At 50.4% G+C, this 23,659-nt stretch overlaps 3 protein-coding genes across 4 annotated transcripts in view; 1 reads left to right on the top strand and 2 right to left on the bottom strand.

The window, feature by feature from the left end:
* LOC144112633 (uncharacterized) overlaps positions 1-7,579 on the top strand; it is a 65,538-nt gene extending 57,959 nt beyond the window's left edge. For both annotated transcript variants that reach the window (XM_077645432.1, XM_077645433.1), the window contains 4 exons: positions 1,133-1,367; positions 2,153-2,488; positions 3,395-3,642; positions 4,767-7,579. In XM_077645432.1, coding sequence (XP_077501558.1) covers positions 1,133-1,367; positions 2,153-2,488; positions 3,395-3,642; positions 4,767-5,043 — 1,096 coding nt within the window. In that variant the 3' untranslated portion in view covers positions 5,044-7,579. The remainder of the gene's footprint in view (positions 1-1,132; positions 1,368-2,152; positions 2,489-3,394; positions 3,643-4,766) is intronic.
* Positions 7,580-8,249: 670 nt separating this feature from the next.
* LOC144132163 (uncharacterized) lies at positions 8,250-12,179 on the bottom strand. Its single transcript, XM_077664480.1, has 2 exons — positions 10,647-12,179; positions 8,250-8,735 (listed from the first exon to the last, which is right to left on the bottom strand). The coding sequence occupies exons 1-2, from the start codon at positions 10,827-10,829 to the stop codon at positions 8,505-8,507; spliced, it is 414 nt and encodes a 137-aa protein (XP_077520606.1). The 5' UTR covers positions 10,830-12,179; the 3' UTR covers positions 8,250-8,504.
* LOC144126768 (chitotriosidase-1-like) overlaps positions 11,379-23,659 on the bottom strand; it is a 184,362-nt gene continuing 172,081 nt past the window's right edge. The window contains exons 3-7 of the mRNA XM_077660453.1: positions 18,935-19,150; positions 17,403-17,650; positions 16,077-16,171; positions 14,075-14,168; positions 11,379-11,651 (exon numbers count right to left, since the gene is read on the bottom strand). Of these exons, the coding sequence (XP_077516579.1) occupies positions 11,379-11,651; positions 14,075-14,168; positions 16,077-16,171; positions 17,403-17,650; positions 18,935-19,139 (915 nt within the window). The 5' untranslated portion in view covers positions 19,140-19,150. The remainder of the gene's footprint in view (positions 11,652-14,074; positions 14,169-16,076; positions 16,172-17,402; positions 17,651-18,934; positions 19,151-23,659) is intronic.

The following is a 23,659-nucleotide window of genomic DNA, read 5'->3' as shown; positions in this document are numbered from 1 at the left end:
TTGAGGCAGTCAAGTTGGACTCAATGTCCCCAACAGAAGCGTGCACACGACTAGTGTATGTGTCTTTTTTCCTGTTAAGATCAGCGTAAGCATTGGCTCTTGAGCACCGCTTCTCTTTGATAATGTCCAACAGGCTATGCTCTTCACTATGTTTTGTGCAGCTGGCATCATCAGCTGAGTGAATGTTGCTGCAGAAGCAACAATGAGGCTGCTCTGAGGTGCAGTTATCAGCAGAATGACCTTCTTCACATAAACGGCAGGGGGTCTCCAACTTGCGTGCTTTGCCGCTATGCCCGAATCAACAGCAAGCAGTTGGTGCATTGAAGAGGGCGGGGTTCTAGAGGGTCCACAAGGTAAACAATTGGCCAGATTTTTAGTTCAGCAGGGCAGGAAGAGCCAGCAAAAGTTGTTATTACAGACTCAGCAGCAACACATGAGCCATTTACCTCCCTACTACAGCGGTAGACTGAAAAGGACCCCAAGTCCTGCATCCTGAAATTCTAGAATTTCTTGCGGGGATGATGCTGTGTCAAGACCGCGTACGATACTCTTGACACGTGCAAGCTGTTTGGGAATGAATGCGTTTACCAGCAGTGAGCTGAAAATTTTGCACTGAAAGAAATCGGGAACACAAGCGATGTCTGAGGACTTGCACGCAATGCCTCGATGGCCAAATGGATGCATTTCAGAGATCTGCAGATAATGGGCTGTCAATGATCTTAGCTCCTGTTGAATTAGTTTGGGGGATTTCATTTTGATCGCACTCTCACCGATTGGGACGAGAGCCGCGGAAATCACATCAATGCCATTTTTTTGGAAGGACTCAAGCGGCAGGCTTTGGGCTGGCAAGCTGGCAAACCAAGCTGCCAACCCTTCTCCTGGGGAGGTCAACGACATCTCTCAGCAAAACACACCGTCAGGTTCACACGAACTGCGCCTTAGCCTACGCCTTGGCCAAAACCCCCAACGTAGTGCGGGCTCACCAATGATGAACAAGCCGAAACCACCAGGAGAACGAGAGAACAGGAGCTGCCAGCAAAACACGTCAGCCAAGCAAACTTCTTCTTCCTCCCCGTTTCCAGGCACAAGTCACAGTTCAGTGACAGTACTTCATCCTTTTCCGTTGCTCCAGGTACGCTAAGAAGATTCGGGCACTGCTGAAGTCGTACCGCATCGAAAGCGAAAGCGAGGCCCTCTCCGGGGCCGTGTCCAAGCTCAGCAAATATATGAAGGAGAACGACTCTACAGACATGGCCATGGTGCTCGAGAGCCAGGTCGAGCATGTGGTGCGCCAAACGCGCGAGGAGTTCTTCTCTGAGCAGCTCGACGAGGCTCACGAGAACCTTAAAGCCTCTGCCTGGTACCAGGTGAGGCATACAGCACTTTCAATCTGGTATTCAGCTGTGCTGTCGTCAGTGCATATTGAGGGAAGCTGGGCATGCGAACAAACGAGCCAAAAATAGGTATCGCTCATGAACGCAACGATAAAGGCTGCCGCTTTATTATCTTGATAAAAGTGTTGCAGTCGTGTCATTTTCTTTGTCCTTAGCTTTGTTATTTAGCCGTATGTAGAACTTAATGGCCGAAATAACATCTCAAGGAGGAGTACCAGCACCCGCAGATTTAACGCGGATGGTGAAGCGCATGGCATGGAGGACTGACCCCGGTGCCACAGAGCATTGGCCGTTATGTCTGAGACCATGCTGCACAGTGTGTTTGCGGCGGCTGACGATAACGGGTGGCCATAGGATGGCCTGCCATCGCTATCGTCGTTAACGGTTCTAATGTCACTCGAAGCGACACGCTCGATAAATCATGTTAAGCTTGCGGGCGGCGTCACAATGCAAGATAGGAGGCGATAGATCTGTACTACAAATTAACTTTTGTTTGCGGTTGGGTGTCCGTGTCTGCGTGTGCAAAAAGAGCCGCTGTCACATCACGCCGTTAAAAGTGGAGGTTCAGTGTCCGCAAAATTTTCAGCGTCTTCTGAAGACATTTCACTGCGATGTATGTTTTGCCAAAGATCCATGGTCTCACTTCGGCGTGTTTCGTTCGACGCGATTGCACACTCAACACTTTACGGCGACTAGTTTAAGGCTAGCAGCTTGTGGAGGACAAATTGTAAAAAGTGTTATGCGGGATCGGGGAGCAGGTGACGTACGAGCTTCAGTCTTCTGAAGGTGGCATCCAGAGCTTCCCCTGGGTGGTGTCCGATGTGCTCATGCGCATTGTGGTCAACACGTCCTCTTGCCTCCCTGTGCCGGCATCGCGCAACAGCTTCAGCCAACGACTCGGGGCGCTGCTGCTAGGCGTGCCGCACCCTGGTGGCGGCGACCAGGACGGCGCACAGCACGGTGACACGCAGGTGCTGACCAACCTTCTCAGGCTCATGTACGACTGGATCGACTCCAGTCGCGAGTTCCTCTTCATCAAGGACGCAGAGGAGTTGGGCCTCTACAAGAATATCATGCGCGAGGCCTGCGTCAAGGTGCGTGGCGCCAGCAAAAGAGCTGCGTTGGGTGGATTTCCTGAGCTATGAGACCACAGAGTAGACCTACAAGCTAGAGGGCTGGGCTCCTTTATGGGCTCCTTTATAATGCTCTTCTCTGCATCGCCGTTTGCTGGCTAGAGTTCGCCATCCAACAGCCATAAGAAGTGGGACAGAGGCAGCAATGTGCTTCGCCTGCTCGAACAAAACTCAGTCTGTTTTTTAAACAGAAACGTAGCATACAGCTACATGTGGCAGCTTTGAAAGGAGGTGCCATGTGCTGTTTTATGGGAAGCTTGTGAAGTGTTGGCGTTTTGTCTCATGTTCTGACCTCACAGCTGCGTCGACAGTCTACCAGGATGATGATGACCTTGTAACTCGGCATAAGCACCAATTTGTGTTGATGGTGTGGTATGAATATAAAGTTTTAACATAGCACCTACGTACTGCGCATCTACCTGATAAGCTGCGCTTGGCTAGCGGTAAAGTAGACGCAACTGCATTAGACAACCGGCTGGTACGATCACGACTGGGATAGTACGTCTCCGCTGTCATAACTGAGTAATAACGAACAGTTATTCTACACTGACGATTTCTCCTGCCTTATGTTCGGCTTTTTTTCAAACAAACGAAATGCGCACGATCGGGCACTTAACCGGGATTGAGGTTTATTTTATGAAAGTCCTGAGAGCTTAAGTAGGTTGAGAGGGTATTTACAAGCTCTTTCAAGACATTTCGCATGCTCCGAGTACGAAGTGAAGGCGACTCTATGTGGGAAAACAGTAAGCGAATGTCATTGCTCTACCCAGAAAAACGTATTCATAGATAAATGCACTTAAAGATTGTGTGCCATCCTTAGCGTGGGGGAGTTATCGGCAGAGGCTCACTAGTCGCCTCCCATCGCAGGTGTCGCGCTCCCTCTCGAGGGACATGCCGCCGCACAAGCTGGTGATCCTGTGCCTGCGCTTTGCGTGCGCATGGTGCCTCAAGATCTTCCAGGGCGGAAGCGACGGGGAGGTCATCTCCAAGGAGTGCCGGCGCCGCTATCGGCTGGGACACCTGGCCCTGATCACGCTCAACCGGCTTTCCATGTCCGGCAACCTGGCCTACCTGTGCAGGGCACCCGAGGGGTGCCCCTCCACAGAGCTGATCAGGTATATTTCACGCCTTTCTTCTAAACCGGAGTGACATCGCTTGAAGAACTGAATGAATCCAGTGATGTCAAGGTGCATTTGCCCCTAATGCTGTGACATTACCGAACTCACCTGTGAAACCTGTGAACAACCAGTGTTTGGTGCTTGCCGACATCATCAGGAATGTATATGTCCAGGTTGGCCGGGCAATCCTGACATCGAGGTGCACTTAAGCCTCAGACGGAGAGAAAAACTGCCTGTACAAAATCGTTTGCAAATAATTATTGACCCTGCGCATCGGTGTCTCGAGCTCATTGTCATGATTACTAGGCCCGTGGACCTCTTTCAAGGCAAAGAAACTGACACAGAATTTTTCTGTTACCCTTGAAAAGGCAAACAATCAAAATACACAGCAGACAGCTTCTAAAGATTTCCAGGCAGCAGAGGAGGCATCGATGCCTGTTTTGAGCAAGGGTAGCGCTGGAAATTCTGTACCAGTAATGCTCCTCTCTCCTATTGACTCAAACCCGGAATTGATCGGTAAACATTCGCGTTGCCTTTGTTGCGGGCTTATGTTGTGCATATGTTCTGCGCAACATTAACGTAGAACATCAATCACACAGGAAAGACGTCCGTGAGTCTGTGAACATTTTTCTGTGCGCACCGCTGCATGCTTCAGCAGTTCACAAGGAGTCTAAGGAGAGCAAAGATGTAGGCCAATTGGTGAGGCTTAGTTGCATGGGATTACACCGCACAGTCATCAGATATTGCATCAATCAGCGATAATTGTCACATATCCATTACCCTCCTCATTGCCTTGCTTTCAGGCTTTCCTTGAGGTGTGTTCTAACGAAATGCTAACAAACCGTTCCATGAACCACAATTGGCAGGTTGTGTGACTGCCATTTGTTACATGTGTACGTTATCTGCATGCTTGGAGAAGTGCTATAAAATCAGCATACGCTGTCTCAGTGCATTTATTGAGGAAGTTAACAAAAACAGCCACTGCATGTTTCGCAAATCCAACCCGCGAATTTACACCTTTTCTAAAGCATCCTTACTCGCAGTCCATCGATATTTGTGTTCACCGCAGTATCCCGAAATACGTTAATTGCATTCCGCCAACCTGTTGGCTGTCCCCCCAGGATTTACATCAAACGGGAAGATGAAGTACTCTTCGAAATCTTGCGCCGCTACGAGGATATCGTCACGGAGATCATGATGGACTGGTCCGGTGTTGAGGACATCCAGTGCGACCTCAAGATGGACCGCATGGACGAGTGGTTTCTCCAGCTAATGGTCACCGGGAGCCGCTGGGCGCTGGAGCGCCTCAAGGAAATTGTTGTCTACCCGTCTTTCCGGGAGGTGCTCTTGCTTGCATTCGAGCGGAAGAAGAATGCCATTGCCGGAACACTAGAGTGATTACCTTGATGCTTTGCACAGGCAACAGAATTTTTTCTGGAAGGTGTCTAGGTTGGCAGCCCCATAGCTAGGGGGCATGGTGAGGCTGTGGCCAGTTGGGGATGCTTCCAGGGGCAGCTGGCTTTCCCAATGTCTCTTTGAATTTGATTTTACTGTTGCTCTTTTTGCTCTGCTGCTGCATGGGCTTCTGGTGTGTGGAGGCAGGCAACGGGTTGGTGATGGATGCGTGGTTCTTGTGGAGAGTGGAGTAGGGAGGTCTTTGGCACTTCTCGAGGCTTCACATAGAGAAAATTTCTTGTCTTCACACAGATAACGCTGCCCTTAAGAATATTGTAGCAAAAATTTTTTTTTACTTTGCAGTGCAAACTTCCTGGAAACGCCAATAAATGGCTACAGCGACATGGCGTGTGTCCTTTCCACAGGCTCTTTGATAAATCAGAGCATAGCGACGGATTCATCGTGCGACTCAGTATCTTGGATCACCCATCGGTCACCCAAGATGCATTAGAGAAGGAGTGGAGTGCATTAATAATATATTTGTAATCATAACACAGGAATTGCAGCAATTCAGCGGAAATACAGTAATTGCGGCAAAACAGTGGCAATTTCATTTCAAGTTTATTTCATAGGTTGCAGTGACACTTTATACTGTTGAAATGTATGGCATTGTTGAATTGCATTTCCCTTTCTCTAGTGGCCTGCTGGTGTGCCTTGCAAAGGAGAATGCCGAAGCATATTGCAAATAAATTGAGCAGCAGGAGGGATACCCAGCGTGGATCATAGAGGATGTTGTTGAAGGGGAGCGGGTAGCAAGGCTGATGGACTCTCCATGCGTGCTCGAAGTGCCTTCAGCCGAGAAGGAGTCTGAGCTGTGGTAACACAGGCTTGGGAATAGGGAAAAGCGCAAGAATTGGTTGTGAGGAAGGTTTTCAGCCTTGCAAGGAGTTTTGAAAGAGTGAGCTATGAAGCTTTTACTGATGGGTACCTTATGGCTGTCATATGCAACTACGAATGCCACATACACGAGTGGCGATAGCTTTGCTCTTATGCTGCATGCCACTGTAATGAACATGAGCTAAATGGGCTCCAAAGAAACATTTTGTGTTGTGTTAGTGATATTTTGTGCACTTTATGAGCACACCAATATTTTTGTTAGTCATGAAACAGTCTTCTACATACATTCATTAAGTAAAATATTTGTCCCTTATTTCATATAGTGGAGTTGATGGTTTGTTCAGTTAAGAGTCTGGCTGTTTTCTGAAGAGACCTTTATGAATCTGCGCTGAAAATGCTGGTGCGGAGGATGGTCTGTCCCCCGTGGGCATCTCCCACAGTCTGCCATTGCAAGCCTGTTCAGCCATTCGCCATGCATTGGGAATAAAAATATTTTGCAAAAGTTCTGGCTCTTGTCTGTGCTGAGAGAGTGGGTGGGCACACTCAAGCTTTATCCATGATTGTCATCATGAAGAGCAGAGATTACTTAGCACCATTAGGGACAAGTTGCCCCATTCACCTCTGTTTTGTTGTAAAACGACAAAGTTGCACTGAAGAGGAATCTGAACTCATCTTTTACTGCGGGAACTCTATCTACACGTTCTGGGTATTCTTAGAAACTTCAATTTATTGCCCTGTGCTGCCGACTGGCGGCCAATGCGCCATCGAGTCCCGCGGCTGCTTGCCTCGCTGCCATCGGCGGAGTGATACGTAAGTCGGAGTCCATGTGTATTTTTATTTTCGTCGGCCTAATTTGCAGCTATATTGTCTATGACTTAAACTGTTTATTCACAAACATAAAAAACTAAATAAAAGTGAAAGCGAGCTGCCACTGGACTGACTCAAAGGCACTCCATGCGTTGACTCTGCCTACCTAGCGGGTTCAGTTCAAAAAAGAGGGGAGCCGGGACGCTTAATCCGATCTAAGTTTCTAAGAATGCCCGAGATGTGTAGATAGAGTTCCCACGGTAAAAAGACGTGTTCAAATTTCTGTATAGTGCACCTTTAATTTCTGTGAAGGCCTAATTTTCTCGTTTTGTCCCGAATCACATAAACAGCACATTGCAAAAAATTGCTCCCGTGAATAATGTGGCAAAAAGGAGCACTAAGGAGCTTGTCACTTATCCGTTCCAAAATTTAGCACTCGCAAATATTCCGGTATTGCGACTTTACCTGAATTTGTGAAGTATTAAGCTTGAAAAAAAATGACTTGTTTACAGTATCTCATTTCGGAACATGAACATGGTGCTTGGTCCAGTGTCTACTTTGGGCACTGCGCATGTCAACAGTGCATATAGCACTCCTGCAGATTCCTGCATGGTGGACGTAAATGCTAAGCGATGCAACATGCTGTAACAAGACTGATGCAAACCAACCTGCACATGATACTGCCATCAGAGTATCAATGGCAACTTCTGTTGCAAGTATAATAAATACTGTTCAAGGTTCCCATGTATGATCATGGGTTTTGTTTGCTGTAGTATCTGACCACTGTGGCAGAGTTCGAGAGTTATATCCCAGCTGCAATAACCATATTTCAAATGAGGCAAAAATAAATTCAAAAATGGGGGGGGCACTCAAGCCTCGCCTTTAGGGTATAATGTGAAAGCTAATGGGTCAATGCCCCATATATACAGAACTGGGCATCCTGTACATAGCATTCATAGAACCCTGGGAGTCCTCATACCACTCCTGGCGCAGTGGTGCAGTGGTTACGCAATGCGCCACTAACCTGTGATGGCCAATGCTGCCACTGGTGGGACATGTGTGATCCAGGTTTCTCCTCTCAGCAACCTCTCTCGACTAATCATTAATATAACTGCCATGGTGGGCAGTTTGCACACAGTCTTGTGAGCACATTGTGATGATGCCACAAGGTGACATGACTTAGCTGGCCCACCCACTTTCTATGTTGCTTCTCTGGGGATTTTTTGCTTACTGTGGCCAACGCCGGTGTCGAATATTCTGCCACATGAACTCCCTAAAGATATCACGTTAAAAGCACCAGTGTTTTTATATTTCCGTGCACATAGCAAAAGCCCACATGGCCAAAAACAATCTGGAGTACACCAATACAGCTGCCTCACAACCGACTGTCTATATTGGGCACATAAAAAGGCAGTGGCCAGTAGCCTTCCCCCATCTGCTAGCAGACCCTTCTCGTCTGCCGTCAGGGAAGAAAAGTCCTCTTTATTATAATGTACGGGGTGTAAAATCTCTTTATTCATCTGCTCAGACGGCTTTCGCTGTATGAATCGTCTGGATACATTCAAACACGCCATTATACTGCAAAGACCGACATGCATCTTGGCTTCAATGTAAAACATATATTTTACATCCACATGGCAGTCATTCAATCTGGGCCCACGAAGTAAGTGAAGCCAATGAATCCCTGCGCAGAGTGAACGTTTCTCGCGGTCGCTGAACCCAGCAATTTCCATGTGCCCTCTAGGCCTAACCAGAATCATCTAGGTGCTCGCCATAGCAGCAGTGCTCCGGGACGTGGCGGTCGTTGACGACGACGCTGACTCGGGCAGGCTGAGGTTCGCCGATAGCCTCTTGATGGGCCGGTCCATTTCGTTGAGCGCGTTGTGCAGCTGTCCCAGCAGTACATTGCGCTGGCTGCAGTCGCCGTTGTAGTCCATGTCAACGGTCACCACGCATATACCGCCCATACGCATTCGCTTGGCGAACAGAACCTGCGCGGTATTCGTCGACCATTAACAAGCAAGCAAGCGTAAACACCACAAACCCGGAAAGCGTACCCGTCCGACGGCTCACTCACTTTGGCCTCGGCTGCTGAGCCCAAGGTTGCGATCTTGAATCCCGGCCGCGTCGACCGCATTTAAATGAAGGTGAGGAACGCTAAACTCTGTGGCAGCTGTTAACCGCGTTTTGCGCATGTGGTGCTTCCGCATAGTTTTGGTCATGTGCAAAGTTTAGCTACCACTGCGTTTAGCGTTTTTATGGATAGCATAAGAGTCCCATGTCCCCGCACTCACCAGTGGTGTCACACCTTAAGCCCAGCAAGGTAAAAAGTGGCACCTTAGCATACGCTAGAGCCACCTGCCAAGAACATGGAAGAGACAGCTGCGACCTGCCACTGTTGGCAGACGGCAGTGCAGAAATGAGCATCATCCTCTCCTCTGCCAGGGGAGAGGAGAGAAAGTGAGCAAGGTGGCCGCTGTGGGAAGAACCTTGTCATATGCCACGGCTGGCAGGTGCAAAGTCATGCATGGCACCTTACAGTGAGGTTGTTATGTTCTCGCATGGTCACAGCTTATAGTGATTAGGTGTCCAAATTTTCGCAGCTCAGCGTAAACGACAATTTTTTTAAATGGTGTGTGTAACTAGTACGAGTTAACATGTGCATGACTTCTTCATTTGTCTTGAAGTGTTTTTACACCCCCACAGCTGCTTTGAATGCACTGTCGATAGAACCGTGCGGTTACCTCGTGTCACATTAACACCAGTTCGACTGCTATGAACAGCACACCTCTGCGGTCGCTCTAATGATTGCAAATGTGTCCTGTCTGTTGCACGCCCTGTAGTGGCGACAGCGCTTTCTCGCTCCTATCTTCTGAAGTGCTTGTTCTCAACGTGCCGCTCCTCCTCTCCCGCAAACTTTCAAAGCGCGTCTCGCCAGCCGGGTCGAGCGCGGAAGGTGGTGTGCCTCTCTTCCACAGTGCTGAACGGTGTGGACGGCGCACGACGGCATTTTTTTATGGACTTTTTACCGGCAGCTCTCGTGGTAAACCGTGTGCTGTGCGACTTGTGGCCGCGTTAAAGAACCCCAGGGTGCCTAAATTTATAGAGCCCTCCACTACAGTGTCCCTCATAGCAAGAAATGAGACGCAAAGATAGCTGAGCTACAAACAGCACTGTAAGAAGCTGTTAGCCAGGGGAACCTCAATACTGGGTCTTGTTATTAATTTCGAAGGCGCGAAGACTTTTTGCTGAAGTCTTAATAAACCTCGCTTGTATTTCCTCTCTGGGAGGTAATATGCTGGTCTTATTTGTGTTGCCACCTCAGTTTTCTTCATTTCGTTGCTGAGAGTACAGATTTGGGACTTTAAAGCTCATATAACTCAGAAACGTACCTTCAAGCCATGAACGCAGCACAGTCACTGGCGCTTTCAGTTATGTGATGTGGCATCAACATGTCAGCAATGCATTCGTCATGTGGGAGACGACGTGACAATCTAACTCTGTCTATATCCAGCTTAAGCCTATCGCATAAGTGCGTGAGGGTAATTCCACTCCTGAACAGCTGTTCGATCATACGTCCGCGAAAATTTATGGCCCTAATTCTGCGTTGCGGAACTTCGGATGCTACAATAACAAGACACGGGTAAAGAGCACGGGGTATAGGTTACAGAATGCAGGTGATGATAAGGGAAGAAGTGTAGGTTTTCGCTGTACACGTGGGTCTCAAGCATGGCGGCCACTACCTGTGACGTCTGTGCAAGCCACCACACAGGAATGTGCTGAAGCATGTGCCACCCTGATTTTCAAGGCGTGCTTCACGGATATGTTTTACAAGCAAGCAGTAGATTGAGTGCGACCCTTCGCAAACGAGAAACATTGCGAGCTAGGATACACGCACTGACGTTGTTGAGAATGGTGGCCTTGTTGTCATAGCCAATCCACTGTCCTTTGTCCCGGTTGACGGCGATCTTGCAATCGGCCTCCTTGTACAGCGGCACCGACAGGTCGGAGCTGATTTCGAGGCAGATCTGCGCACGCGTGCACCGCATGCACGTGGTCAGTGGGCATCTTGTGTGCATAGACATTGTGCAAAAGCGCCGTGAGTGTGTGTAACTGTAGCACGTTTATTATGGTTGCATCTAGTAATACAGTGTTTAGCACCGTGCCGTACGGTAAGCACGCTAACTACGGTAATTCCAACCGTTCGGAAAATATGGCTAAGCAAGCATGGCGGCATTAGCAACGACAACGCTTTAACATATTCACCTCTCCTATGCTCTCTACATAGTGAAGAGAAGTGACTTTGCCATAAGGCAGGCTATATCAGCCCTAGAATTGACAGTGCAAGGAAAACTACCGTTGTACACGCATCTTAGCCGAATTATACACCGGACGAAACGAAACCCTCCCGGACACAGATCCTCTACGGCCATTTTAGAATGACACAGTCGAACCTTGTTATGACGAAACGGTTTATCACGAAAAATTGAACATAACTAAGCACTGGCGATTCTCCTTGGAAGCTCGGTCAATACGGGCTATAAAGAACCATTTCTTTATAACGAGGTTCAGTTGTATATCTATCGATGATGAGTGCCGTTGGCGGCGGTATTGTGAAACGTGCCAAGAAGCGATTAGTGGCCATGGCGACGACTAGCATTGGTGGCTGCGTAGAGAAGACATGACATAAGCACTTCGAAATAGACGAGCAGCCCGCGCTCTTTGGTGAACGGTCCCGGGGGCGCGGGTCCACGGACGCTGGCTCGCAGCTCGTAGCGCCCACTGTTGCGTAGCCTGTAGGCGTAGCCGAACAGCGCCAGGACTACGCGCTGCCGGAAGCGTAGCTCGCCGAGGAACGTCTCGCACGCCTCCACCTGCGCGTCATGCATGCTACGTTGGATCAGTGCCTGGGCAAAATTGAAAATTGGTCCATTAGTAAAATAAATGGCGTAGTAATTGTCTCGCATATCTCGGTGGACACCGGAACCGCGCCGTAAGGGAAGGGATAAAAGTAGGAGTGATAGAAGAAAGGGAGAAAGAGGTGCCGTAGTGGAGGGCTCCGGAATAATTTCGACCACCCGAGTATCTTTAACGTGCACCGAAATCGCACATCACACGGGCGCCTTTGCGCCTCGCCTCCACCGAAACGCGGCCGCCACCGTCTGGTTCGAACCCGGGAAATCTGGCTCATTAGCCGGGCACTCTATCCACTGAACCACCGGGGCGGGAAGTGCGTAGGTGCAATCCTGAAAACCTGCGCTTGTATAGAATTTCTAGGCTAAGCGATGTGGCGGGTGGGCCACCTGCCACTTACTATACAGACGGACATCGATCGCCATTTCCGTTTGCAGTAACGCATTAATAATCCGTGTGAAACCGGAAATCAGGCATCAAGAGCTAAAACAAAATTTGTTCCTCGACTAATCGGTTCGTGTCGCTTGGAAGGTATGTAACGCGAACAAAAAAAGTTGAAACCTATCCTGTCTTTCGCCTGTGGTGATTACGGCACAGCAGTATGGATGGGCGCACATTGGACTCCCAGAGGTGCCTCTGACGCTTAGACTCTATTGCATAGTGGCTTATTCGATTTCTTGCCGGCCGCTAGAACGCACTATTGTAGTAATGCTAGTGGCCCAGTTGGAACCAGTCGACAGACTCGTGCTCTTTCTTTTCTTCGTATGATCAGAACAGGATCATTGGGCTTTATGGGCAGCCGAACACTGCGCGCTGGATTTTTTTTCGAGACTGAGATATGTCCCGAACATTAATTCCGCGAAAGGTGCTCTCCTTCCTATACCTGCCTATATCGGCTGCTAGTCGACGGGCTCCAACTGGGCCACTATCTGTGCCACACCCTGAACACGAATAAACGTGTATGGAAGTGAAAATTTACCCGGGTTTGAACCCGATCGAAGCGGCCGTGATTAGATGGAAGCGAAACGCGCAAAAATCGATTTTTTTTAGAAAGACCCGCCGCGGTGGCTCAGTGGTTAGGGCGCTCGGCTACTTAGCTGGAGTTCCCGGGTTCGAACCCGACCGCCGCGGCTGCGTTTTTTATGGAGGCAAAACGCTAAGGCGCCCGTGTGCTGTGCGATGTCAGTGGACGTTAAAGATCCCCAGGTGGTCGAAATTATTCCGGAGCCCTCCACTACAGCATCTTTTCTTTTCTTCTTTCCCTCCCTCCTTTATCCGCGGTTCAGGTGTCCGCCGATATATGAGACAGATACTGCGCCATTTACTTTCCCCAAACACCAATTGGGGAAAGGAAATGGTGCAGTATTTGTCTTACATATGGGCGGACACCTGAACCGCACTGTAAGGGAAGTAATAAAGGAGGGAGTGAAAGAAGAAAGAGGTGCCGTAGTGGAGGGCTCCGGAATAATTTCGACCACCTGGGGATCTTTAATAATAATAAGTGGTTTTTTGGGGAAAGGAAATGGCGCAGTATCTGTCTCATATATCGTTGGACACCTGAACCGCGCCGTAAGGGAAGGGACAAGGGAGGGAGTGAAAGAAGAAGGGAAGAAGGTGCCGTAGTGGAGGGCTCCGGAATAATTTTGACCACCTGGGGATCTTTAACGTGCACTGACATCGCACAGCACACGGGCGCCTTAGCGTTTTTCATCCATAAAACGCAGCCGCCGCGGTCGGGTTCGAACCCGGGAACTCCGGATCAGTAGTCGAGCGCCCTAACCACTGAGCCACCGCGGCGGGTAAACTTCCTTTCCCCCAAAACCAATTTTCATTTCCGTTTCTTTTTCTAGGGCATAAATCTTTTGGGGGCAAGGTATTCTGGCCATGTTCCGCAGTAGATTTCGATCACTAAATATAGTGTAGACAACGATGATACAGCCTCTTTGCAAAGCGTAGAAACTTGATGCAGTAGGCAATGGGCGGAGGCCTTTAAACGCGGCACCGGAGGTCCTGAGGTTAGCAAAAAGAGGAGGTTGAAACCTCGGTTAATACCTTCGTAACTGATAGAAATTCGCATGTTTTGAAGAGGGGAATTTGTTTGCGTCGCCAACCTTAAGTATTCCGCATTTTTCGAGGTGGAAACTTATGCATGGGCTCGGGCAACATACCCTGCCCGTAGAGGACAGCTTACTCCATTTGTACTCTTTTCGTGTTTAGAGCGCGCCTTAACAGAAGAGAGTTGCGAGGAAAGACTGAAAAAAGAGACGCTCGTCGCAACAACCGAGGATAGCGCTGCTTCCTTCCTATAACATTGAGTCCTTATCGCCCCAATTCAGTGAAACGTTCTCGGTGCTGCTTTCGCTGTAGCCATTGATGACCACCAATAGAAAGCCTCTTGTGGAGCTGACAGCAATACCGCCAGCAGGTCTTCCTTGAAGATGATTGGTGGGACGGCCGTCTTGAGAGTGTCTTCCTTCGAGTACGCGTGGACAATCAGCAGGCAGCTCATGCTACAAGGAAGAGCGCAACAACGACGTCCGTTAGGCGGTTTAGCAGCGCTGTACCGGCACGCAATAAACCAAAGCCGGGGGCGGGGGAAGGGGGCGGTTACGTGTAACTGGAGAGGTAGCAGTAGCGGGACCATTGGTTTTTCGATGTTTCTTTGACGAAAAAGTAGGGTCCCCTCATACGGATTTCCCAGAAAAAAAAAATATCGCACCCGGGAAGGGCGATGACCCTATTTCAAATATGCCCCTGATGAAGGCAGTGGTGACGAGTAGTCGCATATTATTTTAACCTGGCCTCTCGCCTCACCTGACAGTGACAGCGTCGATTAAAGACACAAGGGAGCGAATTCGCGCATCAAACTCCTGTCGTTACGCCCGGACGTCTTCACTGGGAGAGCTTTAATTCCTAAGTTAAGCTCTCGTATTGAAATAATACCTTGTGATTAGTTTAAGATTGAGGGCTTTTTGAAGAAAAAAACTTCTCTGGTTAAATAAAGCAGAGAGCGTAGCCTTATAAAGGAAGCTTGTATCTCTTACTTTCATCCACGTATAGGCGCCTATAGCTTTCGGAACACGGAAGCCACGATAAGCCTCCTTTCAGAGTTCTTGGAAGCATGCATACTCTGCCAAGCAACAGAAATCAAACACTTTCGTTGTTTCTGCGCTTATGAAGTACGTGTGGCCAGACCTTTACAACAGCAGACCGCATTTCGTGCACCAGAGTGCTGAGAAATGAACTAGCCAAGCCAAGGCAACAGAAAAATACAAAGGAAAAAGCGATAACGATAACCGAGACGAACATCAGTCGCCCTGTTTCATGAGAATATCCCTTCAGGGTAACGTACGTGACTACAGATAGCATAGCAGGAGCACGTCCACAAGTCCCCATACAGAGCTCAGGTCCATTTCGATAATATTGCCTTTAAGCAACATACTACGACGATGCGGACGCCTTGTTACCCAGAATTCCTTCCACATATAGGTAAAAATGCCGGTCACTGTGTAACTTTGCATCTCAAGAAAAAGCGCCCAGAAGAAATCTCAGGAGAAAGTTAAAGGGGCGCCTGAGGACTGCTGCATCCCATTTTTCTCGGACTTCTTTGTGTATGTTAACCCTTATCCTGCAGCAAAAGAACTTATAACCGGGAGAACTGAATTTAAAAATTTTCCCGCTACTCCGTTCAAACTCGTGACGTCCACACCGACTCTACAGGTCAACTTACCATACCATACCGTGTCATACCTTACCGTGCCATAACATACCATACCATACGCCGCGCCATGCACAGTGCCGTATTATATCAAAACGCTAAGGCGCCCGTGTGCTGTGCGATGTCAGTGCACGTTAAAGATCCCCAGGTGGTCGAAATTATTCCGGAGCCCTCCACTACGGCACCTCTCTCTTCCTTTCTTCTTTCACTCCCTCCTTTATCCCTACCCTTACGGCGCGGTTCAGGTGTCCAACGATATATGAGACAGATACTGCGCCATTTCCTTTCCACCAAAAACCAAATTATTATTATTATCATAACGTGACATCCATACCATATGCCATACACCGCATCTTACCGTACCAATAGTTGTAGTAGTAGTAGTAGTGCAAAACTTTCAGAGCCCAAATCAAGTGTTCAAAATGTGCTTTGCCGGCCCCGCCAGGCCGACCTGATTCTCTTCACGAGAAGAAGCCAGTCAGGTATGCCTGTACAGAACTGGGGTGAGGCAGGGGGTAGAAAGAGGACTTAAGAGTGACAGGACTGTGGAATGGGCAGCGAAATGCCATTCCATTAATTTACTATCAGGATAGCGGAACTGACGGTGGCTGCTCGACACATAAGCAGCTTGAACGAAACAAGATGGTGTTAGCGCGTTTGCAGGATACCTTACGTTAGTTCAGGTTATGTTGCAGCATGCCTATGCCGGGCTTCCACATTGTGGGAAGGTCCCCCCTTCATGTGGATACTGACAAGCGTCAGCAGAAGGATTTTCTTTGTGTCGATACGCATCGCCTGCACAAAGAAAATAAGCGCTTAGCATTTAGAGAAAGGGATTGTTACGCGCTTAGTATTCTCAGGTGACTAAGTTCGGAGCAAAAAAAAATATTGAAAGGAGATCATTCCAGACAACCATTTCGATGACGTTCGTTTTGAACATTTGTTAACTGTGTGCTTTTAACAATGAACGCCATTTAGCACTTTTTCATGTCTTTCCATTTCTTTGTTTGTAGGTGCGACCTGTGTTTACGACGCTGAACCATGTGCAGATTTGTTTTACACGTGTGCGTAAGTTGCGCGAGGTGAGCTCATAGTCTGCACGGTTTACACCGTGCTTTTTTTCTGTGGTATTATGACGGTCTTTTTGCGTGTTTCCTACAATACAGCGAAGGTACACAAATGCCAACACGCCCATGCGGAAAGTACTGCAGCGACGTTCGCTTTAGCTGTATAAGACGCCTGAGCAGTAGCAGGGAGTGCGGGAACAATAATGAAATCGTCAATATGTTACCAATAAAACTTAATAATAAAGGAGGTAAGCTGAAGTTTATCGCAGCGGCATGGCTAATACAGTACAGTGTAAGTTTTAAACCAGAAAATGCGGTAGAGTAAGTCACCAGAGGTCCAAAAGAGATAAATATCAACGGCTTGCATGTGCATTTCAATCGACTTAAGTCTACACTCGCAGTCTGTTGGAATGAATAAGGGTGTCTACCGGATGTTTCAGGGAAGCTCGTAGCTAATTTTTTAAATACAGACCATGCCGCATAGCAATTTGAGTGTTGGCGGTAATCAGAAAACTGGTCAATCATGTGAACTATGGTTGGATACAACTCAAGAACTAAGCGACCTTTCCCCCTCATTAGACTCCCTTTCAGTCAATAGCGTCGGCCGATTCTCATGAGCCTGTTAGCGTGACAATGCAGGCAGTGGTATTGCAATTTAAGGAAAGCTACGAGTGCAGCTCTCTCAATTCTTAGACTTGCGAAAGCGCAAGTGGCCTCGACGCTGCTGTTAAAAAAATTTTGACCATCGTTCGCCCCTTTCGAAAATTTGGCGCGCCAAAAGCGCTCCCATCAGTACCATGGTGAACTACGGCGAAGCTGAGAGGTGCGCCAGCGAGTGGTGTGTGCTGGTGGGCGCTGCCGTAATCACCCACCAGCACCCACCTGAGCACAGCCGTACTGCACCAAAACTATGGTTCATGTCGATGTTGATGGTTATTAGGCCCACTCGCGGAGCGTACCCTGACGAGGCCGACGTAGACGGGGTTGAGGTCCACCGGCAGCCGGTCCCAGTCCAGCTCGACGCCTTCGAAGTTGAACTCTCCGAGCCAGTGGGCCATGCTGTCGGCAAGCAGGGCGCGCCTCGAGGCCGCATCGGTGCCCTCGGTCAGGTTCAGCGGGCCGGAGCCCACGTGCTGCACAGATAGCACCAGCCTAAGCTGCGGGTGGCTCGTCTTCAGGGCATCCATGTCGCGGACGGACTTGAGCCCTGCGGAGCAACGCGCCAGCTGTGAAGTTCTTTATATCTATAAGCACATCCCTATCGTTAGCACGTAATGATTTAGCGCCTGTTCTCGGCAGACTTGGGCGAACATCGCCAGAAAACCGCGGGTGAACCGGAAAGAAGACATAACGCGAACCTTGCGAAACTTTTCGTCCGCAAATAAAAGGAACCGCCGCGCCGTTAGCGGAAGGGTGCCATGCGGGACTTCGAGGCCTTCGCATGCGATCACAGCGAAGATCGGGTTGCCAGTGACCGCGTGTAGCACAGTAACTCGATTTCCTCATCACTAGCAAGCCACAACGCCCAGGGGCGTGGAAGGGACTGAAATTGAAAATTGGTTGTTGGGGAAAGTAAATTCCGTAGTACCTGTCTCACATCTCGGCGGACACCTGAACTGCACCGTAAGGGTCGGGATAAAGGAGGTGCTGAGAGAAGAAAGGAAAAAAGAGGTGCCCTAGTGGATGGCTCCGGAATAATTTCGACCACTTGGGGAGCTTTAACGTGCACTGACATCGCACAGCACACGGGCGCCTTTGTGTTTCGCCTCCATCGAAACGCGGCCTCTCGGTCTGGTTCGAACCCGGGTAGCCCGGATCAGTAGCCGAGCATCAAGATTGCGTATGTGGGCGCCCAAGCTTGGGGCTAAACAGCGAACAGACGCGGGACGCCTGTAAAAAAAAAAAGAGGCGAGGGCGGCGGAAAGTGGGTGGTACGGGGCGTGGGCTATCACGCATAAGCGGAGTCGCAGATGTTATGGCTATGTTTACATCCGTTGCGAGAACCTTAAATGAGCGTAGATTTGACTCGAGACACAGTAAGCTTAAGAGCCTGTGTCGCTGACTCGTCACCGCTTATCATGAATGGTGCGTCTCTGGCTCGTTACGCGCTACAACGAAGTCGGCGACAGAAGTGTCTTGTGGTGTAGTGTGGCATCACCGGTTCGAGACCGATTCCAGTTATGCGGCTAACACCATCCGTCCGCCCGCCCGTCCGTCCGTAGGAAGATCTGGCACTCCGATCTTATGCCATTATGGGAAGAGATCATGCACCATGGAAATCAGGTTACATAAAACTACCTAAATAAAACAGCCATCACTGATTCTGATGATCGTTGAGACATGAGCTACATAAACGGTATGAAGTCGAAGTTTCGTGTTGCCGAGGAGCCCCGCAATTGTATGCCACTCGCCACTTCGTAGTTTGTGGCACTGAACCGAAGTGTCGCTGTGCCTGCTTCCGCGCAGGCGCAGAAAATGCGCATGCGTATACCGGTGTCGTCCTCCTGGAACTGCAGCCGAAGTCCGTTAGGGTCCACGCGCGCACCCGTGTAGAAGAGGTGTGTGCAACAGTGGGCGCACAGCTTGCCCAGGTCATAGTCTTTGGGCGCGGCCCTCAGGAGGCTGGGCGAGTTCCGGTAGCACACCACCGCGGTCCTACCGCCGCTCATGCCCAGAACAACCACGTTGGCGCCCATCCAGCTGGAATCTGCGACGTTGGAACAGCAGCCGTAATACGGAGGCGAAAATTGGAGGGGGAACTTACGCTCCGCCTTAAGGGTATGACGCGATAGTGTAATGGGTTAATTCCCATATATGGAAGTCATTTTCTCAGCATACAACTTATGATTGGTAGTTCGTGCGGACACCTTTCCGGAGAACTTAATCTACAACTTCCGTTCACGCAAATCATGAGCCAAGAAAGCCTTACGCCTTAACAAACGTGGAACTAATGCTCGCTGCCACTGCGGCACGGTGCCAGGAAGTGGGGTGGGGAGGGTAGCGGTGACACGAGAATGCACAGTGGATAGAGGAAGGAAACAGACGCTGACAACAAAATAAACTGAAAAATGACTTTATTAATGCTGCACAATTACTTGGTTCATTGTACGCAAAATCAAGCCGTTTTCGTAAGCCCTTTGCGGAAACGCGGCGCGCAAATGAAGTCATCTCCCCTCCTGGGGCAATAGGCCGGTGGCAATTGGCGCGGTTCGGGTGTCCTCTAATATTTAAAGACCGTTACTGCGCCATTTCCTTTCCTCAAAACCAATTTTCAATTTATACTCCACTGATCGCGGAAGGAAGTCGATGTTATCGTATGCGCGATGGGCAGCGTGCGCAATGCCGGCTTAAACGGGCTACTGATAAGCATTATGAACTGAAGCACTGCGCTTGCCCTCTCCCGCTTTCGTCGGTATAAATACGCGCTGCTGAATAGGGGAGAAGCGGGAGGTGGCTTCCTGGCCCCACGGGGCTGGGATCTCGGGGCTTTCGCACATGTGCCGGGAGCTCGTTGTCACCGGGGGTATCTGTAGCTAAACCGCCTTGATCGCTTCAGATGGCGGGGTTGTTCCGACGCGCGCCCCCCTTTCCCTTCAATCTTTCCTTTCAATCCATTTAATCTCTCCCACTGTCTGCATATTTCAGCGATTGTGACAGCCTGAGCCAGTGGGCAGTCCCCCGTGCACTTTCCTTTTCATTATTCTTCCAGTCGCAACAACATCAAGGCTTGTTCTTTTTTTCCCACCTGGCGTTCGGCGTGCCATGACCTCGATACATGGTGTCAGAAGTGGCCGACATTGACACCCACTTCTTGGAATATCTGCACAGACCGAAGAAACAAGCGGTGGGATCGATTTCCTACGCCCACTGAATGCACTTCGCCTAAAGGGGACATCGCAAAGAACTAGCAGTTGTTTGAATTTCTCCAAAGGCGCAAGCAACAAGGACTTCGCCACGGTAGTCTAGAAGTTTGACGTGCACTGCGAGGCACAAAACAATGAAGTATATGAACGCTACTTGTTCAGGACGCGTGTTCAGGAACCAGGTGAACCATTCGAGCAATTTTTGCGGGATTTGAAGCCTCAAGCACGGCTCTGTAATTTTGAAAGGTTGCTCCATTCAGTGGGTAGGGACCAAATTGTTTTTGGCACATATGACGACAAAATACGCACAAAATTATTACCCTAAGAGATAACACACTTATCCTCCAGAAGGCAGGACAAATCTGCAAGGCCGCCGAAGCAACAGCAGCGGATCAAGAAATGTGAGAACGAGACCATAAGCAAGCGGACGAAGTTCAGAAGATGCGCTCTGCCCATCCCCGAAAGCAACAGTCCTAGAACTGTCAGATTTGCGCACGGACCCACGCACCGCGGAGCTGTCCTGCCTTTGGGCGTACGCGCGACAACTGTCAGGGAAGAAACCGCTTTGCTATCTGTGGTAAAGCAAAGTAACAAATCAGCGAGCTCACTGGTGCCGAGGAGGAATTCCATGTGGTGGATGTGGCTTTGCGCAGCACGGTATGCGAGCGCGACTGACTTGTTCAAGGAAACGTTGGCAACTCGTCGGTGAGCCTGAAAGTTGACACCGGCTCGCAAGCCGATACTGTTCCCCTCAGTGTCTTCAACAAAATGAAGCCAAAGCCACCACTGAAGCAAAGCTTCACGTCTTTGCGGTCCTTTGGCCGAAACAAAATTGAAGACTTTGGCACAATTACATCGGAAGAGAAGCTAAACACTCGCAAAGACGTCCTGAATTTTTTTTTATCGCGCGGAAAGGGCAAGCAATACGAGGACTTGAACCATGCGAACGCCTCCAGCTTCTTTCCCGGCAAGTGCACAGCGTGTGGCAGGCTGCCACAGAAAGCATAATAGATGAATTCCGTCATCTATTCAGTGGTACAGGTTGCGTTCAGCGTCGCTACCATTTGGTTCTCCGCGATGACACCGTGCCGGTCATACAGCCAGCGCGAAGGGTGCCACTGTCCCTTCGGAAGCCACTGCGTGAGGAGCTGTAGCGCGTGGAACAGAGCGGTATCATTGCCAATGTGACGCAGCCCGCAGACTGGGTAAGCCCTTTTGTAACAGTACGTAAAAAGGATGGAAGGCTCCGGGTATGCGTGGTCGCCAGGAAGGTTAATGAATGTATCAAAAAGGAAGCATTACTGTCGAGAGCGACGGTTTCCACTCGCCTATATATGCAACATCTGGCCTGCACGTGACACCATTGGACATGGAAACCTTCAGAATTTCTTCAACGCGAGAAGTGTTTCAAGATTCTAAATGAAACATTCGAGGGTCTTTCTGGTGTAAGAGTAGATGTCGACGACATATTTGTCTGAGGCATATCCACGCAGGAGCACAACAAACGACTGAGATCAGCGCTAGAACCTGCAGAATGATCTGATTTGACCTTCACCGTTTCCCGATCCGGCCTGATACCATTCTTTTTGACGAGGAAGCCAAGAACTAGGCTTTGCCGGTTCCCAAAATGGCACTTCTTGGAATTCAAAAAAGTACCGCTTTGACGATGCATTCAACAAGCCCAGTTTTTGGGGACATGACACGGCCGGTTTCGAGGGGAAGTGCGCCCCCCCCCCCCCCCAGACCGATCGTGGACATGGCCGTTTAGTTCGGCAAACTTGCACCACGGGCCGCTTCACCTTGAACTCATCCCTTATCTTTTATGTTCCCCTTATCTGCCTCGCATAGGCACACGCAGGCAGACGGGAGGGCCCACAGCTCAGTTCCGTCTGGACCTCTGAGGACAACGGATGTCCCCAGCGTCACCTGCCATGAAGTCTTCACGACTCCTGACGTTACTGTCACGCTGCAGCCCTCGCCGCGGCCGGTCCACCCCCCTTCCCGCCCTTTGGACGAGCACGAGGACCCCCCCCCCCCCCCCCCGCGCACGCAGCACCATCCGGCACCCTTCCGCCCCTACTAGGGCTTCCCCTCCGGCCTTCGGCCGCGTCCCTACTTCAAGTAGGCCTCACTACCCGTCGGCCGCTTCGGCCGCCGTGTAGTTCACACCCTCCGGGACAGCCTCCCCGGGCCGTCGTCGTGAGCTGCAGTGACGACGGCCCATGTTCCTGCAAGCCCCCAGCAGCCGGCACAGCGCACAACAATGGCGGCGGCCCACCAACCGCCTCAACGCCTGCTGTGCTGACCACGGTCCACGGTTGCAAGAGTGGCCTTCCTGCTGCCCTATACGCCCACCCCGCGCGCACTGTTGTGTGCGGGGCATCTTCGCGCCGCTCCCCATGTCGGTTTCCGGTGACCTTGTCCTGCTGCCGCTCCCAGCGGTTTGCCCAGGCCCGTATCCTGCGCTCCTGGTAATGACCGCGGGTCCTCGTGGGGCCAACTGCCTGGCGCCCCTGCTGTGCAAACAGCCTCCTACGCGCCGCCGGAAACGGCGGTACACAGCGTCCCCCGCCGCGCTGCTACCCAGTAGCAGTTTATTGCAGTTTCCGCCTGCTGCCGCGTGGTCCAGCCAACGTGGTGGCCTCGTGTGGATAGCCCCAGCTGCCCTGCAGTCCTTGCTGCGCCTCTGGCAAGCCTTCCAGCTGGTCGGAGGCCGTGCCCCTTGCCTCCAGCAAGCCCCCGACGCGAGCGCACCACTTCGAGCGCGCTGCCGTTCATCCTCCCCTGCCCTAGTGCTGATGATGCTGCTGTGGGGGACCATGGGCCTGCTGCCTGGGGACTTCGAAGGGCCAGCTACCGCGACAAGCTTGGATAACGCGCAGTGCAGTGACGACGGCGACAGTGCCCCACGTCCCCTTCCCCCACCCCTCGTCCCCAAGAGTCATGCCACAAATTGGCCAAATATGTCGGGTCAGCCTGTTGGGCGGTCGGGTTAACCGTTGTTCGGATTAGCTTCCACACTGTCGGATGAGGGGGGAGCAGGAAGGGCTTTTGTGGGCGAAGGAAAACTATCAGTGCGGCGTGAAGCCTTGTCAGCGCCTGACGAACGCATGTTCAGTAGTAGGACATTGAGAAAGGCTCCTAGTGACAAGAGAAACAGGAGACAGAAAAGGCAAGATGGTTGAAGAGCTTGTTGAGGTCGCTTTAGGGGGAGGTTGTGTCGATTGAAAACGCTAGCAGGTGAGCGGCCGTTGAGAATGATGCGACAATGGTTTCCGTCGTTCTTTTTGACGAGCTGTAAGGCAGAGGAGATATGCATCCCGGAAGAAACAGGACGCAGTGATACAGCGCGC

The sequence above is a fragment of the Amblyomma americanum genome, chromosome 1 (assembly GCF_052857255.1).
Source record: "Amblyomma americanum isolate KBUSLIRL-KWMA chromosome 1, ASM5285725v1, whole genome shotgun sequence".
Classification (NCBI taxonomy): Eukaryota; Metazoa; Arthropoda; class Arachnida; order Ixodida; family Ixodidae; genus Amblyomma; species Amblyomma americanum.
The sequence above is the reverse complement of the archived record's forward strand: the minus strand, read 5'-3'. Positions and strand labels throughout refer to the sequence as shown.